Source organism: Musca domestica, unplaced genomic scaffold (assembly GCF_030504385.1).
Source record: "Musca domestica strain aabys unplaced genomic scaffold, Musca_domestica.polishedcontigs.V.1.1 3, whole genome shotgun sequence".
Taxonomy (NCBI): domain Eukaryota; kingdom Metazoa; phylum Arthropoda; class Insecta; order Diptera; family Muscidae; genus Musca; species Musca domestica.
The window spans coordinates 4,359,243-4,382,049 of record NW_026712299.1 but is presented as its reverse complement, the minus strand read 5'-3'; the positions used below and the strand labels follow the sequence as shown (position 1 = coordinate 4,382,049).

General features: G+C 36.4%; 3 protein-coding genes across 8 annotated transcripts in view; 2 read left to right on the top strand and 1 right to left on the bottom strand.

Annotated features, from left to right (window-relative positions):
* Window positions 1-424: 424 nt before the first annotated feature.
* LOC101896777 (transcription factor E2F2) lies at window positions 425-15,400 on the top strand. Of its 3 annotated transcripts, XM_059124758.1 has the most exons (5): window positions 425-825; window positions 1,146-1,255; window positions 1,320-1,575; window positions 12,300-12,654; window positions 12,724-15,400. In XM_059124758.1, the coding sequence occupies exons 1-5, from the start codon at window positions 607-609 to the stop codon at window positions 12,828-12,830; spliced, it is 1,047 nt and encodes a 348-aa protein (XP_058980741.1). In that variant the 5' UTR covers window positions 425-606; the 3' UTR covers window positions 12,831-15,400. The 3 variants fall into 3 exon arrangements, with proteins under 3 accessions (XP_058980741.1, XP_058980740.1, XP_058980739.1); XM_059124756.1 differs by lacking the exons at window positions 425-825; window positions 1,146-1,255; window positions 1,320-1,575 and adding an exon at window positions 5,990-7,341; XM_059124757.1 differs by lacking the exons at window positions 425-825; window positions 1,146-1,255; window positions 1,320-1,575; window positions 12,724-15,400 and adding an exon at window positions 5,977-7,708 and having other exon boundaries at window positions 12,300-12,439.
* A 681-nt stretch (window positions 15,401-16,081) lies between these two features.
* LOC101895583 (ATP-dependent RNA helicase DDX47) lies at window positions 16,082-17,981 on the bottom strand. Its single transcript, XM_005175164.4, has 3 exons — window positions 17,654-17,981; window positions 17,333-17,591; window positions 16,082-17,274 (listed from the first exon to the last, which is right to left on the bottom strand). Exons 1-3 carry the CDS (start codon window positions 17,873-17,875, stop codon window positions 16,217-16,219), a joined length of 1,539 nt encoding a protein of 512 aa, XP_005175221.1. The 5' UTR covers window positions 17,876-17,981; the 3' UTR covers window positions 16,082-16,216.
* Window positions 17,982-18,926: 945 nt separating this feature from the next.
* The window catches only part of LOC101895758 (intersectin-1), a 38,401-nt gene continuing 34,520 nt past the window's right edge, over window positions 18,927-22,807 (top strand). For 3 of the 4 annotated variants that reach the window (XM_059124778.1, XM_011292584.3, XM_011292576.3), the window contains exons 1-2: window positions 18,927-19,070; window positions 19,492-20,927. In XM_059124778.1, the coding sequence (XP_058980761.1) occupies window positions 20,764-20,927 (164 nt within the window). In that variant the 5' untranslated portion in view covers window positions 18,927-19,070; window positions 19,492-20,763. The remainder of the gene's footprint in view (window positions 19,071-19,491; window positions 20,928-22,807) is intronic. The other variant, XM_059124777.1, reaches the window with a different exon arrangement.

The following is a 22,807-nucleotide window of genomic DNA, read 5'->3' as shown; positions in this document are numbered from 1 at the left end:
AACATTTTGAAAACACCCAAATTTGAAGTTTTCTAAACATTTTTTTTTGTTATTGAAAAGAAAACACATACATAAACAAATAAAGATGATTAAGCCAAGAAAATAAAAAAAATTAAAATCATATGGTATCATAGCCCTACCTTGATATCATTGTACCATGATTAAAACAGTATTAAAAGGCACAAAATTATTAATTAACGTCAATCTTTTTGATCACCATGACAAAAGTAAATCCTAACACATTTCCATATGATTTGACTTGTTGACATAAGCAATCCAAACTGTAATAACTGTAATATCGCTTATTCTATTTTGCCCTTTATCGCGTTATTTGGCATATCAGCCGGCGGCATATAAGGCAAAGGTACGGCGGCGTGAAAACCAACGGCCACGAACTTTTCATGAACATGGAAATGTCAATGAAATGAATGAATGAAAGGAGAAAAAAATAAAATCCAAATGGCGCTAGTATTTCTCAAGCGCCAAATTTAGAATTTAATTCTTAAAAATATAAAAATAAACACGTTTACGGTGTAAAAGACGATTCGAAAACGGGACGTAGTAACAGCAGGACTATTTGCTGATATATTGTGATAATTTGCCAAGATGGAAACGCCAGAAAATACACCGAAAAAGTCGTGTCCACCAAGCAATGGTGGTGCTGGATATGAAACGCCCCGACAACAACAGCTATCAAACACAGAACGAGATAAAAATGAACGAACTCCACAAACACCTGGACGAGCTATTGGCTCCTTGGTTTTGCTGACACAAAAATTCGTCGATCTTATGATAAGAAATGGGGGCGAAATCGATCTCAAAGATGTAAGTTTTGGGTTCCGAGAGTTGTCAAAATCTCGATATAAAAAAAATCAACCACCAATAAAAAAAAGATGTTGACATTGTTATTGTTGTGACGACGGTCGGTACAGTGTGTAATATGCGATGTATTGTTGCCCTTGTGTTGTTGTAATATTGTTTTATTTTGTTTTCACCTGACTAACGCGCCAAAAGGTTCTACAATCCATTTCTTTAAGCGACATTGTTAATGAGAGTTTTACTACGTAATGCTATTTTGTTTATTCTTTTTTCATACTTCACTCCCGCCATCTTGTGCCTTTCCCGCGGGCATTTCCATTAATTAGGCTGCTGACATATTGGATGTGCAGAAACGTCGTATTTATGATATCACAAATGTTTTGGAAGGTGTTGGTCTCATAGAAAAAACACGCTACTCCAGTGTTGTCCGATGGAGGTAAGTTACAAGTTGTAATAAAAAGTTTTTCAATTTAAATAAATTTGTCTGTTCTACATGACAGAGGTGGTCTGGATGGCGAAAGCGACGATTCAATATGCAAAGAGGTAAAGGCACGCACGAATCAATTAATAACGCTGGAGGATGAAATTGATACATTATTGGATGCCGCCCGACGCAATCTCAAAAATGTGCAAGAAGATGCTATAAATCATTCATTTGCCTATATAACCCGCGATGACTTACTTTCGGTATTTGGTGACGATGTGGTTTTTACAATACCCAGTCATGACGAAGAAGTGCAAATAGTAAAACGTAAGGTAAGCACAACATTACTCTTGTGGTCAGTCATATTCGAGGAACGGTTTACAAAGAAATAACATGGAATGCGGTTCTTTGTGTCCGATATGTGACTCATGAGTTGTACAGTGATAGTACAGAGGCTTTGTGAAATATTTGTATTGAAATATTGCCAGTATATGTGCAAACTGAAACAAAGCAATGGCGAGTTTGGGGTTTTTTATATTATAAGTTACGCTACTTTTTTGACTCCGCTCCTGTTGTCAAGAAATATATTGTAACAACCTATAGGTCGCCGGATCCTTGAGTATAACCATCAATTATTATTTAATGAAACTAGTATATAAGGCATTTAGTAGAGCAAGTTTTTAGTTTTAACATGAGTTTTTCTTTCGTAAGAACAGTCGACGGCAACATCAACGTTGTGCTTAAATGACAATATATATACATAATCTGAGGGTTTTCTCCTGGTCGTGTATTTTATACAATGCCACATTTGACAATACCAATGGTGAAATTTATTTTATATTGGGAGACACAAGTTTTGCCGAAATGCCGCTGTCTCACTTGGAGACCTCTAATGCATTGCGGCCTTTTGGTATATCTGCGAAATTGATATCTCCAATTTGCTGGTACACTCTCGCTAGAACTCATGGACATGTTGAAAAGAATCAACAATTGCAAGATCAATAAAAAACTGCAAAAAAGTCAAACGCCATAATTTTTATTTTTTATTTTTTTTTTTTTTTAATTTTATTGAATGAAAGCAAAAAATGTCGGAAATAGCATCAAATTTTAGAATATGTTTAGATTTGTTCGATTGTTCTTTAAATGGCCAATGAAACACGTCACACTTGCTCTGCGTTATTTTGGCCCATTCCCGGCGAAGCACTTGCTTGAGGTGATCGACACTTTGGTATTTTTTAGTGCCAATTTTTCCTTCCAAAATTCTCCAGACACAATAGTCCAACGGATTGGTGTCCGGAGATTTTGGTGGCAATTGTGCGTTGGAAATAAAGCGAGGAACCTCAGTTTGTAAACATTCTTGGGTGGCCCGAGCTGAGTGGGATGGCGCTGAGTCCTGTTTGCGTGCCCAAGGCTTTAATACACCCTTTAGAATATTTTCGCGATAATATTCGGCAATTATTCCGAAGCCACGGTCGATTAATACGAGCGGAGAGCGACCATCGGCTGTTGTGGTAGCCAACCCAAGGTGCACATTTTCAGCTGACCTCTTTGGCAAGTAAACACGATAATTTTGTTTGTTTACAAACTGCTGGACAACCAATGTTTTCTCATCGAAGAACACGGCAGTTAATCACTTTCGACCAAAAGAAGCAACTCTTTAGCTCTTTTGAGTCTATTTTCTTTCCGATGCGGTGTAAGTTCTTGCACTTTTTGGAATTTCTTTATTTTTCGAACAATTTCTGCTGATATTGCTGTTTTCTTCCGTCCACTTCCTTGACACGTCCGGCTACGCTACCAGTATCACCGACCGAGTAACGAGCGATGGTACGAGACACAAAAGATTTATACACATTTAAATTCTAGAGTGCTCTAACGATAGCCACTTGTGGTTTTCCAGCCAAATTTAAAGAAATTACACTATCACGCTTAAATTCCATCACGAATAACTTTTTTTCTGGAAAATTCTCACAAAAATGCTTTTGTTGGCTTGTAAACAATAAAATGAGCTGTGACTGAAATAATTCTAACAGCTGTTCGACGAGTGGCTTAGAGACGAAAGCCATCTGAAGTTAGTTGCAGTTTTTTCATCTCACCCTGGAAAATTCTCAATGTTTTGACTTAGTTAATCAAAAATTTGAAAAACTCATTTGGAATGGTGTTTTTCTTTCGCCTGTACGGTGGTATTGTCACAAAAAAGCAAAACCTAAATAATATATGCATCCATTTGAAATTATTTATATTTGAAGATATAGCATATTGACATATTCTTTTGAAACCTTGTCCAAAAAAGCGGTCATAAGGATATATACGATCGTATCGGCATATGCTGATTTTTATGTTCTATTTTCCTCAAAAACAGTGTTTTTTTTAAACGTTTCTTGTAAAAATATACTTTGAGAGAAAAAATTCTCAAATTATTTCCATGCACTCAAACGCCCTTTAATCCTATTTTCGTTTGTGTTTAATACCTAAACAAGCATAAATTCCACATTTTACGATTTTTTTTAATTTGAGATTTGACCACCATCACCGCCAATTACGCCGCACACATTTATTCAATAAATATGTAGATGCAAGCGCAGGTCTTCAAACATTTTCGTGTGGTGATTATATGCAGGTGGTTTTTATAGATTTCTATTTTTAGCTGTCTTCTTATCTTTCTTTTCCTATTCATTTCTTTCAATTGTTCATTAACATATGACAAAAAAAAAAAAAATGCGTTGCTCGTTTCATATTTTTCCTTCTTTGTTGTTGAATAAAAAAAAAACAATTTAAAAAATGCAAAATAATAAAACATCAAGTAATTGGCCGAACATGTGATACCCTACACAACTATATTTTTTGTACATTTGATACCCCTTTGATTAGAATGAACGAATAACTCAGATTTTGGGATATATGACTGGAGTCTGAGCCCAAATATTTTTATATCGAAAAAAATGCCGCAGAATTTCTATAGAAAAATGCATCGGAAACTGAGGTCCATTTTTTATAGGCAAAAATGCATTGGAAACTGAGGTCCATTTTTTATAGGCAAAAAAGCATCAGACACTGAGGGCGATTTTTTTATAAAAACAATTTCTCTGAAACTGAGACTAATTTTTTATACCCTCAGCCATATGGCTACAGAGGTCAAAATGTGCCTAGTCGAAATAACTGTTTTAGACCCTAGGTCTCTTTGGACCAAATCCGTTTCAGGACATTTGGAGTCGATCTAGCGATGTCCGTCCGTCTGTCCGTCTGTCTGGCTGGCAAAGAGAAGGAAGTATCCGATTTTGTCCAAACTTGGTACATCGTAATATTTTTGTCAAACTTAGATCGAGTTCGGAGATGGGCAATATCGGTCCACTCCTTCTGGTACCTCCCCCACAAAAGGTCGAAATTTTCAAAAAATGTATTTTTTGCACAGAAAGTGAAAGGCTGATCCGATTTTGCTCCAACTTTGCATATAATAATGTTTGCATGAGTGCTAGGCTAGGTGTGAAAATGGACAATATAGGTCCACTCCATCAAGTACCTCCCCCACAAATGGTCAAAATTTTGAATAATTGCAACTCTCATAAAATTTGATGTAAGAGCCCGATTGTTCTCAAATTTCTCACATCCGAATATTTATATTAACCCAAGGTCTGGTGTGAATATGAGCAATATTTGTCCACTCCTTCTGGTACCTCCCCCCACAAAAGATCGAAATTTGCAAAAAATATATTTTTTGCACAGAAAGTGAAAGGATGATCCGATTTTGCTCCAACTTTGCATATACTAATATTTGCCTGAGTGCTAGGCTAGGTGTGAAAATGGACAATATAGGTCCACTCCATCAAATACCTCCCCCACAAATGGTCAAAATTTTGAATAATTACAACTCTCATAAAATTTGATGTAAGAGCCCGATTGTTTTCAAATTTCACACATCCAAATATTTATATTAACCCAAGGTCTGGTGTGAATATGAGCAATATTTGTCCACTCCTTCTGGTACCTCCCCCCACAAAAGGTCGAAATTTGCAAAAAATATATTTTTTGCACAGAAAGTGAAAGGATGATCCGATTTTGCTCCAACTTTGCAAATCTTAATATTTGCATCAGTACTATATCAGGTGCGAAAATGGTCAATATCGGTCCACTCCATCAAGTACCTCCCCCACAAAGGGTCAAAATTTTGAATAATTTCAAGTCTTATAAAATGTGATATAACAGTCCGATTGTCTTGAAGTTTCACACATGCCAATATTTTTACCAACCCAAGGCCTGGTGTTAAGATGGAATATATCGGTCCGTTCCTTTTGGTACCTCCCCCATAAAAGGTCAAAATTCTCAAAAAAAAAATTTTGCACAGAAAGAGAAACGATAATACGATTTTGCTCTAACTTTGCAAGCGCTGATATTTGCGTCAGTGCTACGTCAGGTGCGAAAATGGACAACATCTATCCACACCATCAAGTACCTCTCCCACAAAAAGTCAAAATTTTGAATAGTTGCAACTCTTATAAAATTTGATTTAAGAGTCCGATTATCTTCAATTTTCACACATGGCAATAATTATATAAACCCAAAGGTCTGGTGCCAAAATGGAATACATCGGTCCACTCCTTCTTGTACATTCCCCACATTTTCGAAAAAAAATATATATTTTTTCTGCAAGAGAAGCAATAATACGATTTCGCTCCAACTTTGCAAATCCTAATGTTTTCGTTAATTCTAGGTCAGGTGCAAAAATGAATAATCCATCCACACTCCATCAAGTCTTTCTCGTACCTCCCCGACTAAGGGTAAAATTTTTGAATAACCAAGACGTTTATAAAATCCGAAATAAGCGTCAGGTTCTCCTTATATTTCATATATCCCATTATTTTCACTAACAAAAGATCTGTTATGAAGATGGGATATATCGGCCCACTTCTTCTGGTACTTCCTCTACAAAGGATCAAAGAAAGCGAAATAAGCATCCAACTCTCCTAAAATTCGACAAATACAAACATTTTTGATAAACAATTATCTGTTGTGCTGATGATATATATCTGTGAACCCCTTCTGGTACCTCATTTACAAAGGGTCACAATTTTCAATACTTGTATCTGTCTGTTATATCCCCATTTTATATTAATAAGTATTGGCAACTCTATTGATATTTATGATCTGTCATTCATCATTCCTTTTTGTTAGTCTTAAGTTATCCGTTGTGAAATAAACTACTGAAATGAAAACGCGTGTATTATTTCAACCCCTTCAAGTTACAACAGATTGGCGACGAGATAAAAAGTAAAATTCATTTCGATTAAAATAAATTCAAACAACTCAAGATGAACGCAGATCAATTTCAACAATTACTGGATATTTTCAACAAAAGTCAAAGCGAATTGCTGAAACAACTTGCAGAAAGGCAAACAGTTTTCCATCCGCAACCAGTACAACAACAAAATGCGCCGCCATTACAAATAATAATTCCACCATTTGAGCAATACGATGCTACCAAGGAAAACTTCAAATTCTACATGCAAAGGTTCGAGAATTATCTGTCAATGAGAGGAGTATTAACCGATAAAGCGGTATGTCACCAGATACTGATAAATTCGATTGGCCCTAAACATTTTATGCTGATGGTATCCTTAGTGGCCCCACAAAAGATAAGTGATGTTGAGTATGATGTATTGGTACGCAAATTGGAGACACATTTATGCCCAAAGAAAAACGTTTTTGTACTTCAACACCGATTTTTATCAACGTACCAAGGGGAAGGTCAAACACTTTCCGAATATGTAGCTATGCTCCGCCGAGATTTGAACGAGTGCGAGTTTGTGTCAACTTGTGACTGCAAAGCTGACATATCCAACATTTTCCTTCGAGCTCAGTTCATTCGGGGATTAAAAGATGGGCACATCAGAGAACAACTCCTACAGTCGGAAGAACCAGACTTCAACAAAATATTAGAAAAAGCCGTGTCATTGGAAGCTTCAAGAATAGACAGCCGGGAGTTGGAATCCAAAAACAGCGCAACAAGTGACGTCAACAAAGTACGATCCAGATCATCAAATCGAAATGGCCGACAGAAATTTCAAAGGTCTTCTTCAAGGAGTTCAACATCTTCAAAAACAAAGGTAAATTTTTCCCAGTTGGGTATCGACAATTTATGCATTCGCTGCGGTAGAAATAACCATAAGGTAAAGGATTGTCGTACCAACCCTAAACGTCTAAAGTGCAAAGCTTGTGGAAAACCAGGGCACGTCAAACAAGTTTGCATAAAAACTTTATTGTCAACATCAAATAATAATTCAATCGCAACGAACGACGAATACGACGAAACAGTTTTCAACATGCATGGCATAAATAAAATAATTGATATTCATCACAGTCAATCATATGATCGCAGAGATGATGACAAGTACATGGTCAACGTTCAAATAAATGGTCGCCGTCAACAATTCGAAGTAGACTCAGGAGTTAAGTATACACTTATAAGAAAGAGTGAGTATAATCAGCTGCAAATTCAAACACAATTACAACCGTCGACGATAGCGTTTCGATCATATACAAAAAACATATTAATTCCATACGGAAAAGTAAAAGTAAATGTTCAATACAAAAACAAACGTTCAACTGAGGAGATGTACGTCGTGCCGAATGATTATGAGTCATTACTAGGTCGAATTTGGATTCGTAAATTAGACATTAATCTCCAAGATATCGATGAAAAGGGATTTTATTCAATAAATAATACAGCATCAGGATTCACACACTCTATAGAAGATTTAATAAATAAATTTCAAGATGTATTCGTGGAAAGAGTGGGATGTGTACCCAATTATGAAGTTAAGTTGCAATTAAGGGAAAATTCAAGACCACAATTTTTCAAAGAACGTGAGGTACCCTTTGCACTCCGTGATCAAGTAGAAAAAGAGCTAAATGATTTGGAATATGCTGGAATTATATCAAAAGTTGAACGAAGTGATTGGGGATCACCCTTAGTAATTATTCCGAAGTCAGACGGAGGTGTTCGACTGTGTGTCGACTATAAGGTGGGGGTGAATCCGAAACTGGTCTCAGCAAATTACCCGATTCGACGAGTTGATGAGATTTTAAACAAACTCAAGGGTGCAAGATATTTTTGTAGACTCGATTTATTCAAAGCGTATTTACACATAAAGGTAGACAAAGAGTCAAGTCAAATCCAGACTATTTCAACACATCGAGGCACTTATTTGGTAAATCGCCTGTCCTTTGGCATAAAGACAGCACCTTCAGAATTCAACCGAATTATGGAACAGATTTTATCCGGGCTAAGAAATACCATGTCTTACTTCGATGACATAATCGTATACGGAGCTACAGACTCCGAATGTAAATATAATTTGCACGAATGTCTACAACGCCTGAAAGACCATGATTTACATCTAAATTTAAATAAATGCTCATTCATGAAGACAAAAATAGAATACTTAGGTCACGTTATTGAACATAACAAAGTTTCAAAATCTCCATCAAAAGTTCAAGGAATAATAAACATTCCTCGACCAACAACGGTAGATGATGTTAGACGTTTCTTAGGTATGGTGACTTATTATGCCAGATTTATTCCAGAGATGTCATCGATAACGTCACCACTACGTCAATTATTACAAAAAAATAAGAAATTTTATTGGTCAACAGATTGTGAAGCATCATTTTTAAAGCTTAAAAATACCATAGCCAGCGATCAAGTTCTAATGCCATTTGATCCACAATTGCCCGTAGTAGTTGCATGTGATGCCAGCCCAACGGGAATAGCCGGTGTGATGTCGCATATAGTTAATGGACGCGAACATCCTGTGGCATTTGCTTCTCGATCATTAACGCAAGCCGAGAAAAACTACAGCCAGTTAGATCGCGAGGCTTTGGCAATTATCTTCACCATAAATCACTTTTTCAATTATTTATACGGTCGGAAATTCAAATTACTTACTGACAATCGCCCATTGACCAGAATTTTTCATCAGCACAATAAATTACCCGCAATGACATCAGCGAGGTTATTGCGATATGCAGAGTTTTTATCGAATTTTGATTATGAGATTGTTTTCAAAAAGGGTTCAGAAAATACAAATGTCGACTGCCTTTCCCGAGCAACAAAAGATTTAGTAAAACCTTCAACAGATCAAGTAATAAATGAAGAAGTAAATCAACTATGCCTATTATCAATATTCGAAATTTCGAGTGAATTTATCAATGCTGAGATTCTAGCGAAAGAAACTGCAAATGATCCAGAACTATCCAGTATTTTAAAACAATTAGTCAGTGACCATGACAGTAATGAAATGTATACGCTAAACAATGGTATAATATTCAAGGATCAAAGAGTATTGATTCCAAAAAAGCTTCAAACTCAAATTCTCCAAGAGCTTCACTACACACACCTAGGCATTACTAAAATGAAACAACTCGCCAGGAGATACTGCTTCTGGAAAGGTATCGATGCTGATATAGAGAGAATGGTAAGGTCCTGCGAAGCCTGCGTACAGGTTCAATCTAAACCAGCAAAAGCCCCGCTACATAAATGGGAGGAACCAGATGGAAACTGGGACAGAATTCACATCGACTACGCTGGTCCTTTTCAAGGTTATAATTTTCTAATTGTTGTAGATGCAAAATCAAGATGGGCAGAGATAAAAATTACTCGGGATGCTCCCACAACAGCTATCACAATAAAACTTCTAGATGATATATTTTCTATTCACGGTTTCCCGATTATAATGGTCTCAGACAATGCAACAATTTTTACTAGTGATGTTTTCAAGTCATATTGTTCCAAAAACGGAATTTTCCAAAAATTAATAGCACCGGGACACCCTAGTACTAATGGGTTAGCCGAGCGCAACGTCCAGACTCTTAAGCGAAAATTAAAGGCAATGTCGTCCGAACAAGGAGCACTGCAAAATAAAGTCAATGAGATTCTACAAAGATATCGAGCTACACCTTTGTCAAGCGGGAAGAGTCCAGCCGAATTATACTTTAACCGACGTATTCGAATAAGACTAGATGCTATAAAGCCAAAAATGCAATTTCAAACAACCAAACCGATTCCAGGCGTTCGACAATTAAGCGTTGGAGGAAGAGTCCAAGTTTTACACATGAGAAATAATAAAACTGTATGGAAAACTGGTACCATAGTTGAGAAGTATGGACAGTTACATTACCTCGTGAAGTTAGATGATGGCTATGTTTTGAAACGCCATATCGATCAGCTAAAAGCAACCAATGTTCAAAAACGTAAAGTCCACTTCGATCCAGACATAGATAATTCGTCAACAGAACAACCAGAGAATAGATATCAACATTACTCATTTCCAGCATACCAACAATATCAATATAATCCAGGAAATAACCCAACACTTCAACAACCTCCACAACAAAATCTTCAACCATCTCAAGAAAATATACCATCTACGCAAGAACCACCGCAACACACATCAATTCAAGCAGATACTCAAGAATCTTCTCAACATAACGACAATAGACCAATTACTCATACACCGTCTCAACCAGCTTTTCAAGATAATAATTTAAATGTCCGACAACCTCAAGTAGACCAATCATCGATGGAACCACAACATCAACCTCTAAGAAGATCTCAGCGTTCCCGAACAAAACCAAGTTATCTTAGAGATTATGTGAACGAAATTGATTAATGCAATTGAATTCAATACCTTATTATTTATAATTATGGATTGCATTTTAATGATCTCTATTAAGCGTGGGAGACTGTTATATCCCCATTTTATATTAATAAGTATTGGCAACTCTATTGATATTTATGATCTGTCATTCATCATTCCTTTTTGTTAGTCTTAAGTTATCCGTTGTGAAATAAACTACTGAAATGAAAACGCGTGTATTATTTCAACCCCTTCAAGTTACAACACTGTCATAATTTGCGAAACAAGTCAGCGATTCTTTACAACTTGCTATATTTAAATATATTTCTCTTTGCTAGAAACCTGAGATGAATATGGAATTTATGATATTCCATAAATTGGATATAAATGTTCGATTTTCTTGTAGTATTGCCCAATATGTTTATATGTATTAGAGAAGCATGAAAATAGAATGCTTCAATCGACTATATCTGGTAGCCCACGCACGTTAAGATTTTCTAAAAATGATCATATATGTCATGTAAAGTGAAGGAAGTTACCAAAATAGTCCAATCCTGGCACGTCGCAATATTTATATCATATTTATTTAGGTCCGATACGAAATGGCCAATATTGACCCATTCTTTCGGAACGTACTCCACAAGAGGTTAGACATCTGAATATTAATAACAGAAGTCAAAATATGTTTAGGTAATCGTACATTGGCTGAGGGTATACATCTGTCGGCAAAACTGACAGATACTTTTTAACTTGTTTATATTAAAATGGCTAAGAATCTAAAGCCAAGTAAGCTTAAATTTTTTCCATAGAGAAAATACCTTAGAAATAGAGGCTATGTTTTCTGTGGGAAAAAAATTTCCTCAGTATTCGCCGAATTGTTTTCTACATTGCTACAGAAACTGAGGTCAAACTTTTTCCTATAGAAAAGAATAATACGTCAGAAACTAAAGTGACATTTTTTGCTATAGAAACAAAGCTTCGGTAACTAAGGCCACATTTTAACTGTTTAACTGTTTGCGTGTTCAAGACTTTAATACATCCTCCAGAATATTAAGGCGATAATAATCGGCATTTATTCTGAGAGTGCGGCCATCGGCTTTTATGGCGGCCCACACCATCACCAACCGAAGGTGCACATTTTCAGCTGACCTCTTTGGCAAGTAAACAAGTTCTTCCACTTTTTGGTATTTCAACGGCTTTACCCCGAGCTCATTTTTCAATATTTGCCGAATGGAAAATTGCGATATGTTCTGCTCACGAGCCATTTTTCGGTTACTGCAAAAATGCCTTTGTACGATGTTTTTCAACAGGAATAATTTTTTCAGAAACTGGTCGATTTTTTTTTCTTAAGCTACAGTGGCGTTATTTCCAAATTGATCGAATGAATTTAATTTTGTATTTATTTTTCCTTTCTATTTGTACTCTAGAATTCGTTGCACATTTCCTTGGACAATGGCAGTACCATAGATGTACGATTGGTTACAAATCAGGGTCGTTGTAGTACAACGAAACCCGAAACCGAATCAGCCAGGCAATATTCACGTTTGGAAACACCCTCACCCACACTGTCCTCATCATCAACATATTCCACAACATCGGGTACATTACAACAAACCTCCACCAAAGCAAATCTAGTCAATGAAGAGCATACGTATTTCTGTAATCCCGAGCTAAAAGAAGAAATGGAGGCGCTGGAAAATCAACTGACGGCACGTATAGTCTTGCAAAATTGCACGGCTGGACATTCTTTAAGAAGATTCTTTCCCGATGATCCACATATGGGTAAGCCATTTTTTTTTAATAATGTCTAAGTCTATAAATTTACATTTCGTTTTTTTTTCCGCTTTGCAGAAAATGCCCCTTTGATGCCTTTAAATCCACCACAAAATGATTATAATTTTGATTTAAGTCAAGATGAGGGCATATGTGAGCTATATGATATACCCTGTTGTCCGTGATAGAGGAAATCCAAAAAATACACTTTTCGGTGCACATTTAGGAACAACCAAACCAATATCCTTTCCATCCCCCAACCATTATAATTCTTCCCTGTGTTCCCCACAAAAACACAAAACACAATGATCGTCGAGAAATTAGTGCAAATATTTAAAGGTGTAATAATACATATATACGTAGCAAACTTAGTTGAATTAATCTTATGACCATCATCAACCAGAAAATGGGAAGCAAGAAAGATTATAGATAGATTTGTAAAGTAGTCCATTAACATTTAAGTTTTTATGTTTGACTTAATTTTATATTTTTCTTTAGTTTGTTTTTTTAACTTGATCAGCTTTATTAAACTTCGTGGTTTTCGAGATGCCTCTCTCTTTTGTGAAACCTTTAAGGCCGGAAGTTATACATAACATAACAAAGCTATGGGTCTATTACATAACAAGGAAGTCAATTAAGAGGGAATGTTTCCAAAATTTTTTTAAAAGAAATCATCTCCCTAGTAGAGAGAGTAAAGTCACCCTATTAAACAGTGATTGACATAGGTAAGAAGATAAATGTTTGGACAATACTGATAAAAAGATGTGCTTTAAATAATAGCTCAGTATCTTGTCACTAAAGCGTTATATTTTTTCACAAAACCCGTAAGCGGAGCCGTAAGACATGTTTTTCATTTTCAATTATCTCTTCAAGTTTTTTTCTGTTTAGCTGAACATGATATTGTGCAATGAATATGAAATTCCAGTTTCTATGAAATCAAAGTCGAACGAGTGTGACAGTGGAATTACATGGCTCTAATGCCATGTAATTTAGTTTCGCACAACTTTTAGGGGAAATACCCAAATACCCACGCAAAATGATATTCATATTTTGGACAACCTGATCAGAGTATCATTGGACGTAAGGCTCAAAATTAATAATGACTTGTTATGACTAACTAGAAGACGACTAGATATGGATGCAATTCAAATGCACAATTGCTGACAAAACACCCAATGGACGTATATCTCAAAATTAATAAGCAGCTCATTGACTTAAGCTTAATTTTGTTGATAGTAAATATCATTTCTCTCCTGTTGAACTCTGCTGAAGCAAAGCGATGGGGACATATCTTTCTCGCAGTTTTGCATGATAAATACCCGTATCGGCCCGAACTTACCACCTCTTTCTTTTTAACCGAATTTAACTACATTTGGTCTATAGCTAATCGCCAATACCATACTTCCTCTTTTGGTTCCTGTTCAACAAAACGATGTGGTATAATACCTTTTTTGAGCGTCCTGATCATCGTTCGACGGGCCATGATTCAAAATAAATATTGGTGTTATGAACTACCACAACATGGACATAATGGATTTTTTTTTTGGTATCAATAACAGGGTTACGGCCATTTCAATATCTATTTTAATATTAAACTTTACCTTTTTACTTTTCCATGCAGGGTCGACTAATTGCGGACTAGACGAAAATGAGAATTTGCTTATGAGAAAAAGTTAATATATATGGGAAAGAATTGAAAATCGATAAATTTGTTTTCTTTGTAATGCTTGCAAAAAACAAAAACTTCCCCTCCTAACAAGACCATCTGGTCGGTGCTTTCGCCATTATGGACCTGGGAAAGGCGACTAGACTAGACGAAAATGAAAATAACTTCCCCTCCAAATTAAACCCCCCTGCTTGGTGTTTAGACCATTAAGACCCTCAGAATAAGAAAACACGGATAAAACTCCTCGTCATCATTTTTAATTTTTCTAAAAGATTTCTCCACGACCACGGTTCGTGTGGTTCTTTTGAACAAAAATAATTAAAACATGATTTCGTCGATATTTTTCGAAAAGTTATATCCCTCTAGGACGTATTCTGTCATTAAGGGATTATTCTGTCAAGGTGTCCTACATATAATAGAAGTCTTCATTGTATATTATAGGCAATATAACACCTCTCGGTTTCCTGTTGCCCAAAGAAATCTTTAGGATATCCTATAGACTATAGAAGAACTCTGATGAATAGTTGGGTTTGTTTTAGGCCCGAGTCTTGATTCTAAATGCTTGTAGCTTCTTGAGAAATACGGTTTATGGTAGGAGAATCCTTTCCTGGAGAACCATTCGATATTTTGAAAACTGTTAGTGTAAAAATTCAAATTAAAAACTGATTAAAAAAATCAGGAAAAATATTGCAAACGTTTTCTACTTCTTTCTTAATTGGCTTCCAAATTTTTCTTCTATTATTCTTTATTTTTTATTAATATTTTAAATTTTTTACTTTTTGTTTCGTTCTCTTTTTTTTTGCCCATACTAGACGATTTGAAAATTCATATATTTTTTTGTTTGATAGCAATAAATTTAGGTAATTGTATATAAACAATACTAGACTGTGGCGGCATGTCCAAAATTAAATAATTTTATTCATGATTTCAAAATTACCATTTATTTCAATTATCTATCTCCTATCGAATGAGTTTATAATTGCTAAATAATAATAGATTTTAAATAGCTTTAAGACAACGTCTTGTATTTTAAATTAATACTGACTTTTAATGATAATAATAATAAAGAACTTGCCTATTTATTCAGCAGATTGGATTTTGTTTTAATTGTTGAAAGGGTGAGTTGAATGGGAAGTTTTTAAATAATTTAGGATGAGATGAAAAAACTGCAACCAACTTGGGGTTGCTGTAATTTCTAAGCCACTCGTCCGACAACTGTTAAAATTATTCCAATGATAGCTCATTATATTGTTTGCAAGCGTACAAAAGTATTTTGGTGAGAACTTTCCAGGAAATAAGTTATTCGTGATGGAATTCAAACGGGATAGTGTGATTTTTTTATATTTGGCTGGAAAACCACAAGTGGCTATCGTTAGAGCACTCCAGCATTTTAAGGTAAATAAACTTTTTGTGTGTCGTACTGGTAGCGAACCCCGACGTCAAGGAAGTGGACGGAAGAAAACAGCAACATCAGCAGAAATGGTTCGAGACGCAAAGAAGCGACTTGATCGAGACCCGCGTCGCAATGGACTATTATGTCTAGAGTATTTTGGAAAGCAAGGTTGGCACTAAAAAATACCAAAGTGTCGATCACCTCAAGCAAGGGCTTCGCCGGGAATGGGTCAAAATACTACAGGACAACATTCCGGCAGCGTGTGACCGTTTCATTGGCCGTTTGAAGGCCATAATTCGTGCCAAAGGAGGCAAATTCTTTGCCTTATCTCTGATACCACATTTTTAAAGAACATACTTCCGTCGTCTTGTGAAACATTTATCTTCTGTTTTTCAAAAATATATTTTCTCTATATATTTTCTTTTACAAGTTTGATTCATATAAAATATGCCTATAATCTAATCTGATATTTGTAAAATACAAGAAACAAACATACAATCGGAATATTTCCTCTACTTCCTTTTGGCCTTTTTCCAATTATTTTTACCACCACCGCCGCCGCCGGTCTTAAGACGTTTACGGGCACCCGTGAATTGTTCTGAATCATCAAAATCATCACCGCCATCACCTTTCTTAAAACGACCCTTGGCACCTTTCGACTCCTCAATATCCTTAAGTTCCAATTTGGCAGTGCGCTGAGCTTCACTGACACGTTCTTGCAGGGCCATTACCTCATCCTCTTCACACTTGTACAGGGGCAATTGTTTGCCCAACAAATGTTCGATACGTTGATACAATTCCACATCGTATTGGGTGACAAATGTTATGGCTTTACCCGAACGTCCAGCTCTTGCGGTACGGCCCACACGATGTATGTAATCTTTACTGTGTGTGGGTATATCGAAATTTAATACCACATCTACATGGGGTATATCCAGACCTCTGGAGGCGACATCGGTGGAAATGAGTATAGAACGATTTTTCGCTTTGAATTTATTGAGGGCTGCCAAACGTTTATTCTGTGACATTTGTCCGTGCAAGGGAATGGCTGCCAAACCCAATGCTCTTAACATGAGAGCCGTTTTGACGGTATTATTGCATGTACTGCAGAAGATCATGAAACTGTTGCCGGCCAATTCGTTGAGTATATGCACCAAGTAGACGTCCTTATATTTCACCGGTATGAAAATGTAGTATTGTTGCAGTTGTTCCACAGTTTGGTACTTATTTGACACCTCCACTTTGACAGGGTCCTTCAGTGAGGCTCTTTGGAGTTTCTTTACCTTTTTCGTCATTGTGGCACTGAACAAAAATGTTCTCCTCTCCTTTGGCAGTACTTTAAGGATTTTATCCAACTCCACTTCAAAGTCCATGTTGAGAATACGATCAGCCTCGTCCATGACAAGATATTTAATGGCTTTCAAGTTGAAGCCTTTTAGATTCTCCAAATGATCTACCAAACGACCGGGAGTGGCAATAATAATATGAGGCTTTTTACCCAGTTGCAGGGCTTGTGATACCATATCCATGCCACCAACAACAACACAGCATTTCACACCAATAGAGCTTCCTGAAAAATTTAGGGAATTTAGTCCGGGCTTAAACACTGTTTGTTCACCATCACTCACCCAAAGCCTCAAATTGTTCCGATATTTGAAAAGCCAATTCACGTGTTGGTGTCAAAATCAAGGCAAAATATCTCTGGGGATTTTCCAGCAGCGCATGCAATATGGGCAATGCAAAGGCTCCCGTCTTTCCCGAACCAGTTTCGGCCAGACCAATAACATCTTTACCCTGTAGAGCCACTGGAATGGCTTCTTTTTGAATCTTTGAGGGTGCCTTCCATTTAAGCTCTTCACAGGCCTTACACAGAGTTTCATTTAGGCCCTAGAATGATAATTTACCAACTTGAATTAAATTATTTTTGCAGATATTTTCATTGTATTTACCAACTCCTTCCAAGTCAATTCTTTTTCCGGCTTCTCATCATTGCCATTGACTACATCAGCGTTGCCGTTGTCATGATTGTTCGAGACTTGTTCATCTTCGTCTTCCTCATTTTCAGATCCAGCCGACTCATCGTCTTGTTCCTCCTCACCAACATCACTATCCTCCTCCTCTTCTTCTTCGCCGCTAACAACGTTTTCTTCATCTTCTGAAGTTGTGGACATTTTTATTTAAAAATTTTGTTTTAAATTCCTTAATGAAATAAATCTACGGGGAAAAACACGTGCAACAACCGATTGTTGTGATTGTGATTTGACAGAATAACATACAATGTTGCCAGATGGAAATTTTGTGTTACGGTAAATATCAAGCATATGCTTGAGTTGTTTAACAGCTTTTTAATGCCATGTCGGCACTCCAACCATGTTTTTTAATTATTTTTTTTTAAACTAAGTAGTTTTTTATAAGTTTTCTTATACGACACCATGCATTTTGCATTTTTTGCATATGCATTTTCAACAATGTTTACAAATTTGAATAATTTTTCATTCAAAATGTTCAATTTCAAAATTGGTTTGAAAGTTTATTGTTTCAGCAGCTGTGTCGATGCGATACTTGACTCCAGACTATGGCAGAAGAATGCAAGTAGCCGCATCGACACATCTATTTCGTAGACTCCATGTAACCATATATTTTTTTGGGAGTTTCCATTTTATGATGGCCATACGAAATTTCGAGCCTTCATACATAATTTCGGGTCGTAGGAAGTTATACCAACTGGCATCTTTAAATTCAAAATTTGAAATAATTCTGGTGAAAAGTGTGGCTGAAATAATCAAAATACGGAATAAAGGGATGTAGGTTATATATATGTTATAGGTTATATGATAAGAAATTTTTTGTGATTGGATGTGGTTTCTATTATGAGTAATTCCCAAAGACGGATATAGCTATATTGACATAGAATTCCCGTTTGTGGGGTCTAAAATGCTTATTTCGAGGAGTTACAAAGATAATTAAGAATATAATCTCATTCCAAACAAGCTTGTCCTCTGCATTTTCTGTAATATACCTTGTCAAATGTTTAATAAATAGGGTTCTCGTTCATAATGATTCTAAATTTCAGCTTTATCACTCCAAAATTCCTTTACATGTAAATCCAGTCCCTTAAATGAACTCCAAATTACGACACGTCTTGTACTAACTACAATCGTGACAGTCATAACTCTTCCAACATCTGGCAACACTCTTCCATTGATTTATTGATTAGAAAAGTGACGTTTGTGCCAGTAGTAGAAAAAATTTTCAATTCATATACACGCGAAAAAGATATTCCTGCAAAGAGAGCGAAATTAAATGAATTATTTTTGTTTCCCATATTAGAATTGAAAGGAATATATCTCGAATTTGTGAAATTAAGTGAGTGTACTAATGATTTAATGGAAAATCAAATGAAAATATCCGCAAATACAATGTGAAAATGTGCATTAGAAAATCTTCGTTTTGCTTGTGAAAAGAAAGTAGAAAAAAATCTATAACAAAGTCGTCGTCGTCTTCTTCGTTGCTCAAAAAGCATTAAATGAGAATGGTTGTGTTATTGTAAAAAAATAACTCAAATTTGTTTAAACGATAACAGAGAGCACATAGCGTCATTCATTGTGTTTCAAAAAAAAAAGTTGAAATTATGTGGAAAAAATTTGTATAATTTTTGGTATTTTCTTTTTTTTTTTCTTTTGTGCTAAATTATACTGATTTTTTCACACACACATCCTTCGTCCATTGAAATGTCTTTGGATACACAACATAACGTACATTTTTCCTTTCGGTTCGGTACTTTCAGCAGTCGCAGTGCAGTCGTCGTAACAACAAGAGCAGCAGCAGTAGCAACATCAGTGTCAATAGCAGAGACCGAGAGTAGTGTGTAAATGAGTTTTTGCCTTTCTGTAATAACTCTCCTCTCTCTGACAACGTCAGCATCGACGTCAACGTAGGCAGTGAATGAGTGGCGGCATAGGCAAGAGCAGCAAACGAATAACTTTAACGAAATAATAACCATTAATAACACCAGACCAGTTGTAAAAGAAGAAGAAGAAGCAGCAGCAGAGAAATTCCGTAGGAGGCGTTGGTGGAGAGAGAAAGAGAGTAACGAGTTGAGAACCCACATCATATTTTGTTGCGGGTGGTGGGAGTCTAAACGCAAACGCAGTCGAACGTACGACAACAGAGGGAATAAAACAACAACAACAACAAAACACCAGTTGTAGCAGGGCCAAGCATAAGGAATAGAAAAAAAGTAGTACAACTGCAATAGCACCAAAAAACAACAAAAAATATAGCTAAATAATTACCCATAATAGTAGTAAGAACAAGAAGAAACTATCAAATAAATCCTCTGCGTGCGTGTGTATCCTGACCTCTTCCCAAAAGCCAGCAAAATTAGTAGCAACAGCGACCGCCTGCCATACACATTTTTACCAATCAATCTCAGTGTCGACAAGAAAATTCCTATAGAGAGATCTCAACATAGTCTGAAAGACTTAAAAGAAAATCCTACAAAAAAAGACAAACAACCAGAACAAACGCCTCTTGGTATTCCCTGCATGAAAGACATATATTCTAGTTGGAGAATAGCAAGGAACTAACAGCATTGTAGAAGGGTGTCGTTGTCCTCACAACCAACCACTCAGCACATCCAGCAGCGGAAGAAGCCAAAGTGTGTCACATCAAAGTGCATTTGTTGCCCCAAATTTTGCCGATGTGTCATATGAGCAGCAAAAGCAGCAGCAGCATCACCACCACCAGCAACAGCCACATTCTGATGTAAAACTTTAGAAATCTAGAAATTAGAACAAACAAAAAGCCAACCAGCAGCCATCCATCCCTCCATCCCCCACAACGAAGAGGAAGACGAATAATAGCAAACGAAATCTTCTTGTTCTCATTCTGGTCTCATCCCCAGCATCATATTCATATTTAAGTAGAAGAAGCGGCAGAATTTCTTTTTTGATTAACCGGAAATTAGAATTGCCTAAAAATAGTTAGCAATTACATCGACCGTACCAGCAGCAGCGACAGTAACAACAACAACAGCGGCCACAATCAAATATCCACCATGAATCCAGCAACGGATCCCTGGATTATTACACAACGAGAAAAGCTGAAATATGTGGAGCAATTTAAGGCTCTGCAGCCGCAGAATGGTTTTGTTACCGGCGGCCAGGCGAAGGGCTTCTTCTTGCAATCACAATTGCCGCCTTTAATACTTGGACAAATATGGTAAGTCATCATCATTAACATCAACGTCATCATCATGATGAGCATAGTCAAGTACTAAGAAGGCGATTAGCTTGTGACTCATATATATATATATATATATATATATATATATATATATATATATATATATATATATTCACTAAGTAGAGCGAAGAACGAGCGATATGTGAATGCCTTCTTGCCGTCGATAATATCGCTTTTCTGTCTCTACTTGAGACATGTTTATTTACACTTAAACTTTTATTGTGCCTTCAGTTCAGTTTTTATTTTGTAATTCATGTTTCTGTTTTTTTGTGCCTTTAGCCATCAGACATCAATGATGATGTTATAGAATTAAATGGAGAAGAGATTCGAGTTGGAGTCAGAAGCCAGGATTTATTGTATACTGTGGGCGTTTAGGAAACATGTAACATCTATCTATTTCTATAGTGGGGTATATGGAGCATCATAATCCTTGGCTGTGAAAAATGCTGTTTTTACCCTCCGCCATTCTTTGTCATTCCGTTTGCAACTCCTCGAAACATTCATAACAGACCCTACAAAGTATATATATTCTAGATCAGCGTAAACTTCTAAGACGATTTAGCGATGTCCGTCTATCTATCTGCGTGTCTGTCTTTCCGTCTGCCTGTCTGTTGTAATCACGATATCTTTCGTACTTATTGAGATAGAAAGCAAAAATTTGGCATACATGCATAGTTTACCAGTAGGCAGGTTAAGTTCGTAAATGGGCCATGTCGGTCCACGTCTTTGTATAGCTCCCATATAACGGTTCTTCCCGATATTCGGTATTTTCAGGATTTTAGCGACATTGTTTACCGGAATTATTTCAAAACTCGTATTTGAAGTTCGTAATTGGTACTACAGCCTATGACAAAATTGTTTGTATGCAGGCCCCCATGTAACGATACCTCCTGATATTCGGTATTTTATAGATTTTAGAGACATTTTTCACTGGAATTTTTTTTCAAATTTCTTGTTTGAAGTTCGTATGCAGGTCCACGTCTTCGTATAGTCCCCAAATAACGGTTTACATTTAAATGGTAGTTTGGGGATTTTTTTTTAATTTTCAAGTTCCTTCCAAATGGAATATTTGTCCATTCTTTATATCAGACCTCAAGATGGGATAACGTTCTTTTCAAACATAGATCCCATCATTATCTACAAGTTTGTCAAATCAATTTCCTGGTTTAGCAGACCACTGCTAATTGTACTTCTCTCTATAAAGCCTTCCTTCTCTTTTCCTGTCTTTCCTATCACCAACAACCCCATTTTTCATAGGATGAACACAATTAATCAAAGGTCTTCGAGGGAAGCAGTTTCCGAATTCCTTGTAGCTAAGTATTCTTAAACCAACCAACCATAGCCTGGGCTTAAATTTTTTAATTTCACCTTTCAACGTTCTTCACAAACTCTAATTTCAGTTGGATTTTTCTGAATCCCACTACATACTTCCTCCGGGCAGCCTCAAATGAAATAACATTGTTATTAAACGTCTATTCTGAAGCCAACTTTAATTTTCCTGCCCTTGGCGTACTATAATTGTGGGCACGTGGCAACAGCCTATGCTCGTTCTCCTTAAGAGTAAGCGGAAACTCACAAAGCTTTCGCCACCTATGCTGCCTGGGGTCACGTTGAGCCTATTTTCGCATCTCTACTGATTACAGGACATTTCGGAACATACCATAATCTACACCGTACCTAGACACTCTACAGAACTTAAATCCCCTAAGTCTAGTCTAGAGGAATAGACAGCCAGTACTACATATAATCGAGGCTGAACTTCGATTCACTGAACATCCGTATTTCCGAGGGATGTCTGGAACCGGAACAGACCAACTTTTCAATGGTACAGCCGTCTACACTGATTCTTCAAAGAT

Excerpts from the sequence above, each read along its gene's own strand:
- LOC101895583 (XM_005175164.4), bottom strand. The coding sequence starts at position 17,875 with ATGTCCACAACTTCAGAAGATGAAGAAAACGTTGTTAGCGGCGAAGAA. Across the intron at positions 17,592-17,653 it reads AATTGACTTGGAAGGAGTTG|GGCCTAAATGAAACTCTGTG; the intron begins GTAAATACAATG and ends TTATCATTCTAG. Across the intron at positions 17,275-17,332 it reads GGAACAATTTGAGGCTTTGG|GAAGCTCTATTGGTGTGAAA; the intron begins GTGAGTGATGGT and ends TAAATTTTTCAG.
- LOC101896777 (XM_059124756.1), top strand. The coding sequence starts at position 6,547 with ATGAACGCAGATCAATTTCAACAATTACTGGATATTTTCAACAAAAGT. Across the intron at positions 7,342-12,299 it reads CAACATCTTCAAAAACAAAG|AATTCGTTGCACATTTCCTT; the intron begins GTAAATTTTTCC and ends TTTGTACTCTAG. Across the intron at positions 12,655-12,723 it reads TCCCGATGATCCACATATGG|AAAATGCCCCTTTGATGCCT; the intron begins GTAAGCCATTTT and ends TCCGCTTTGCAG.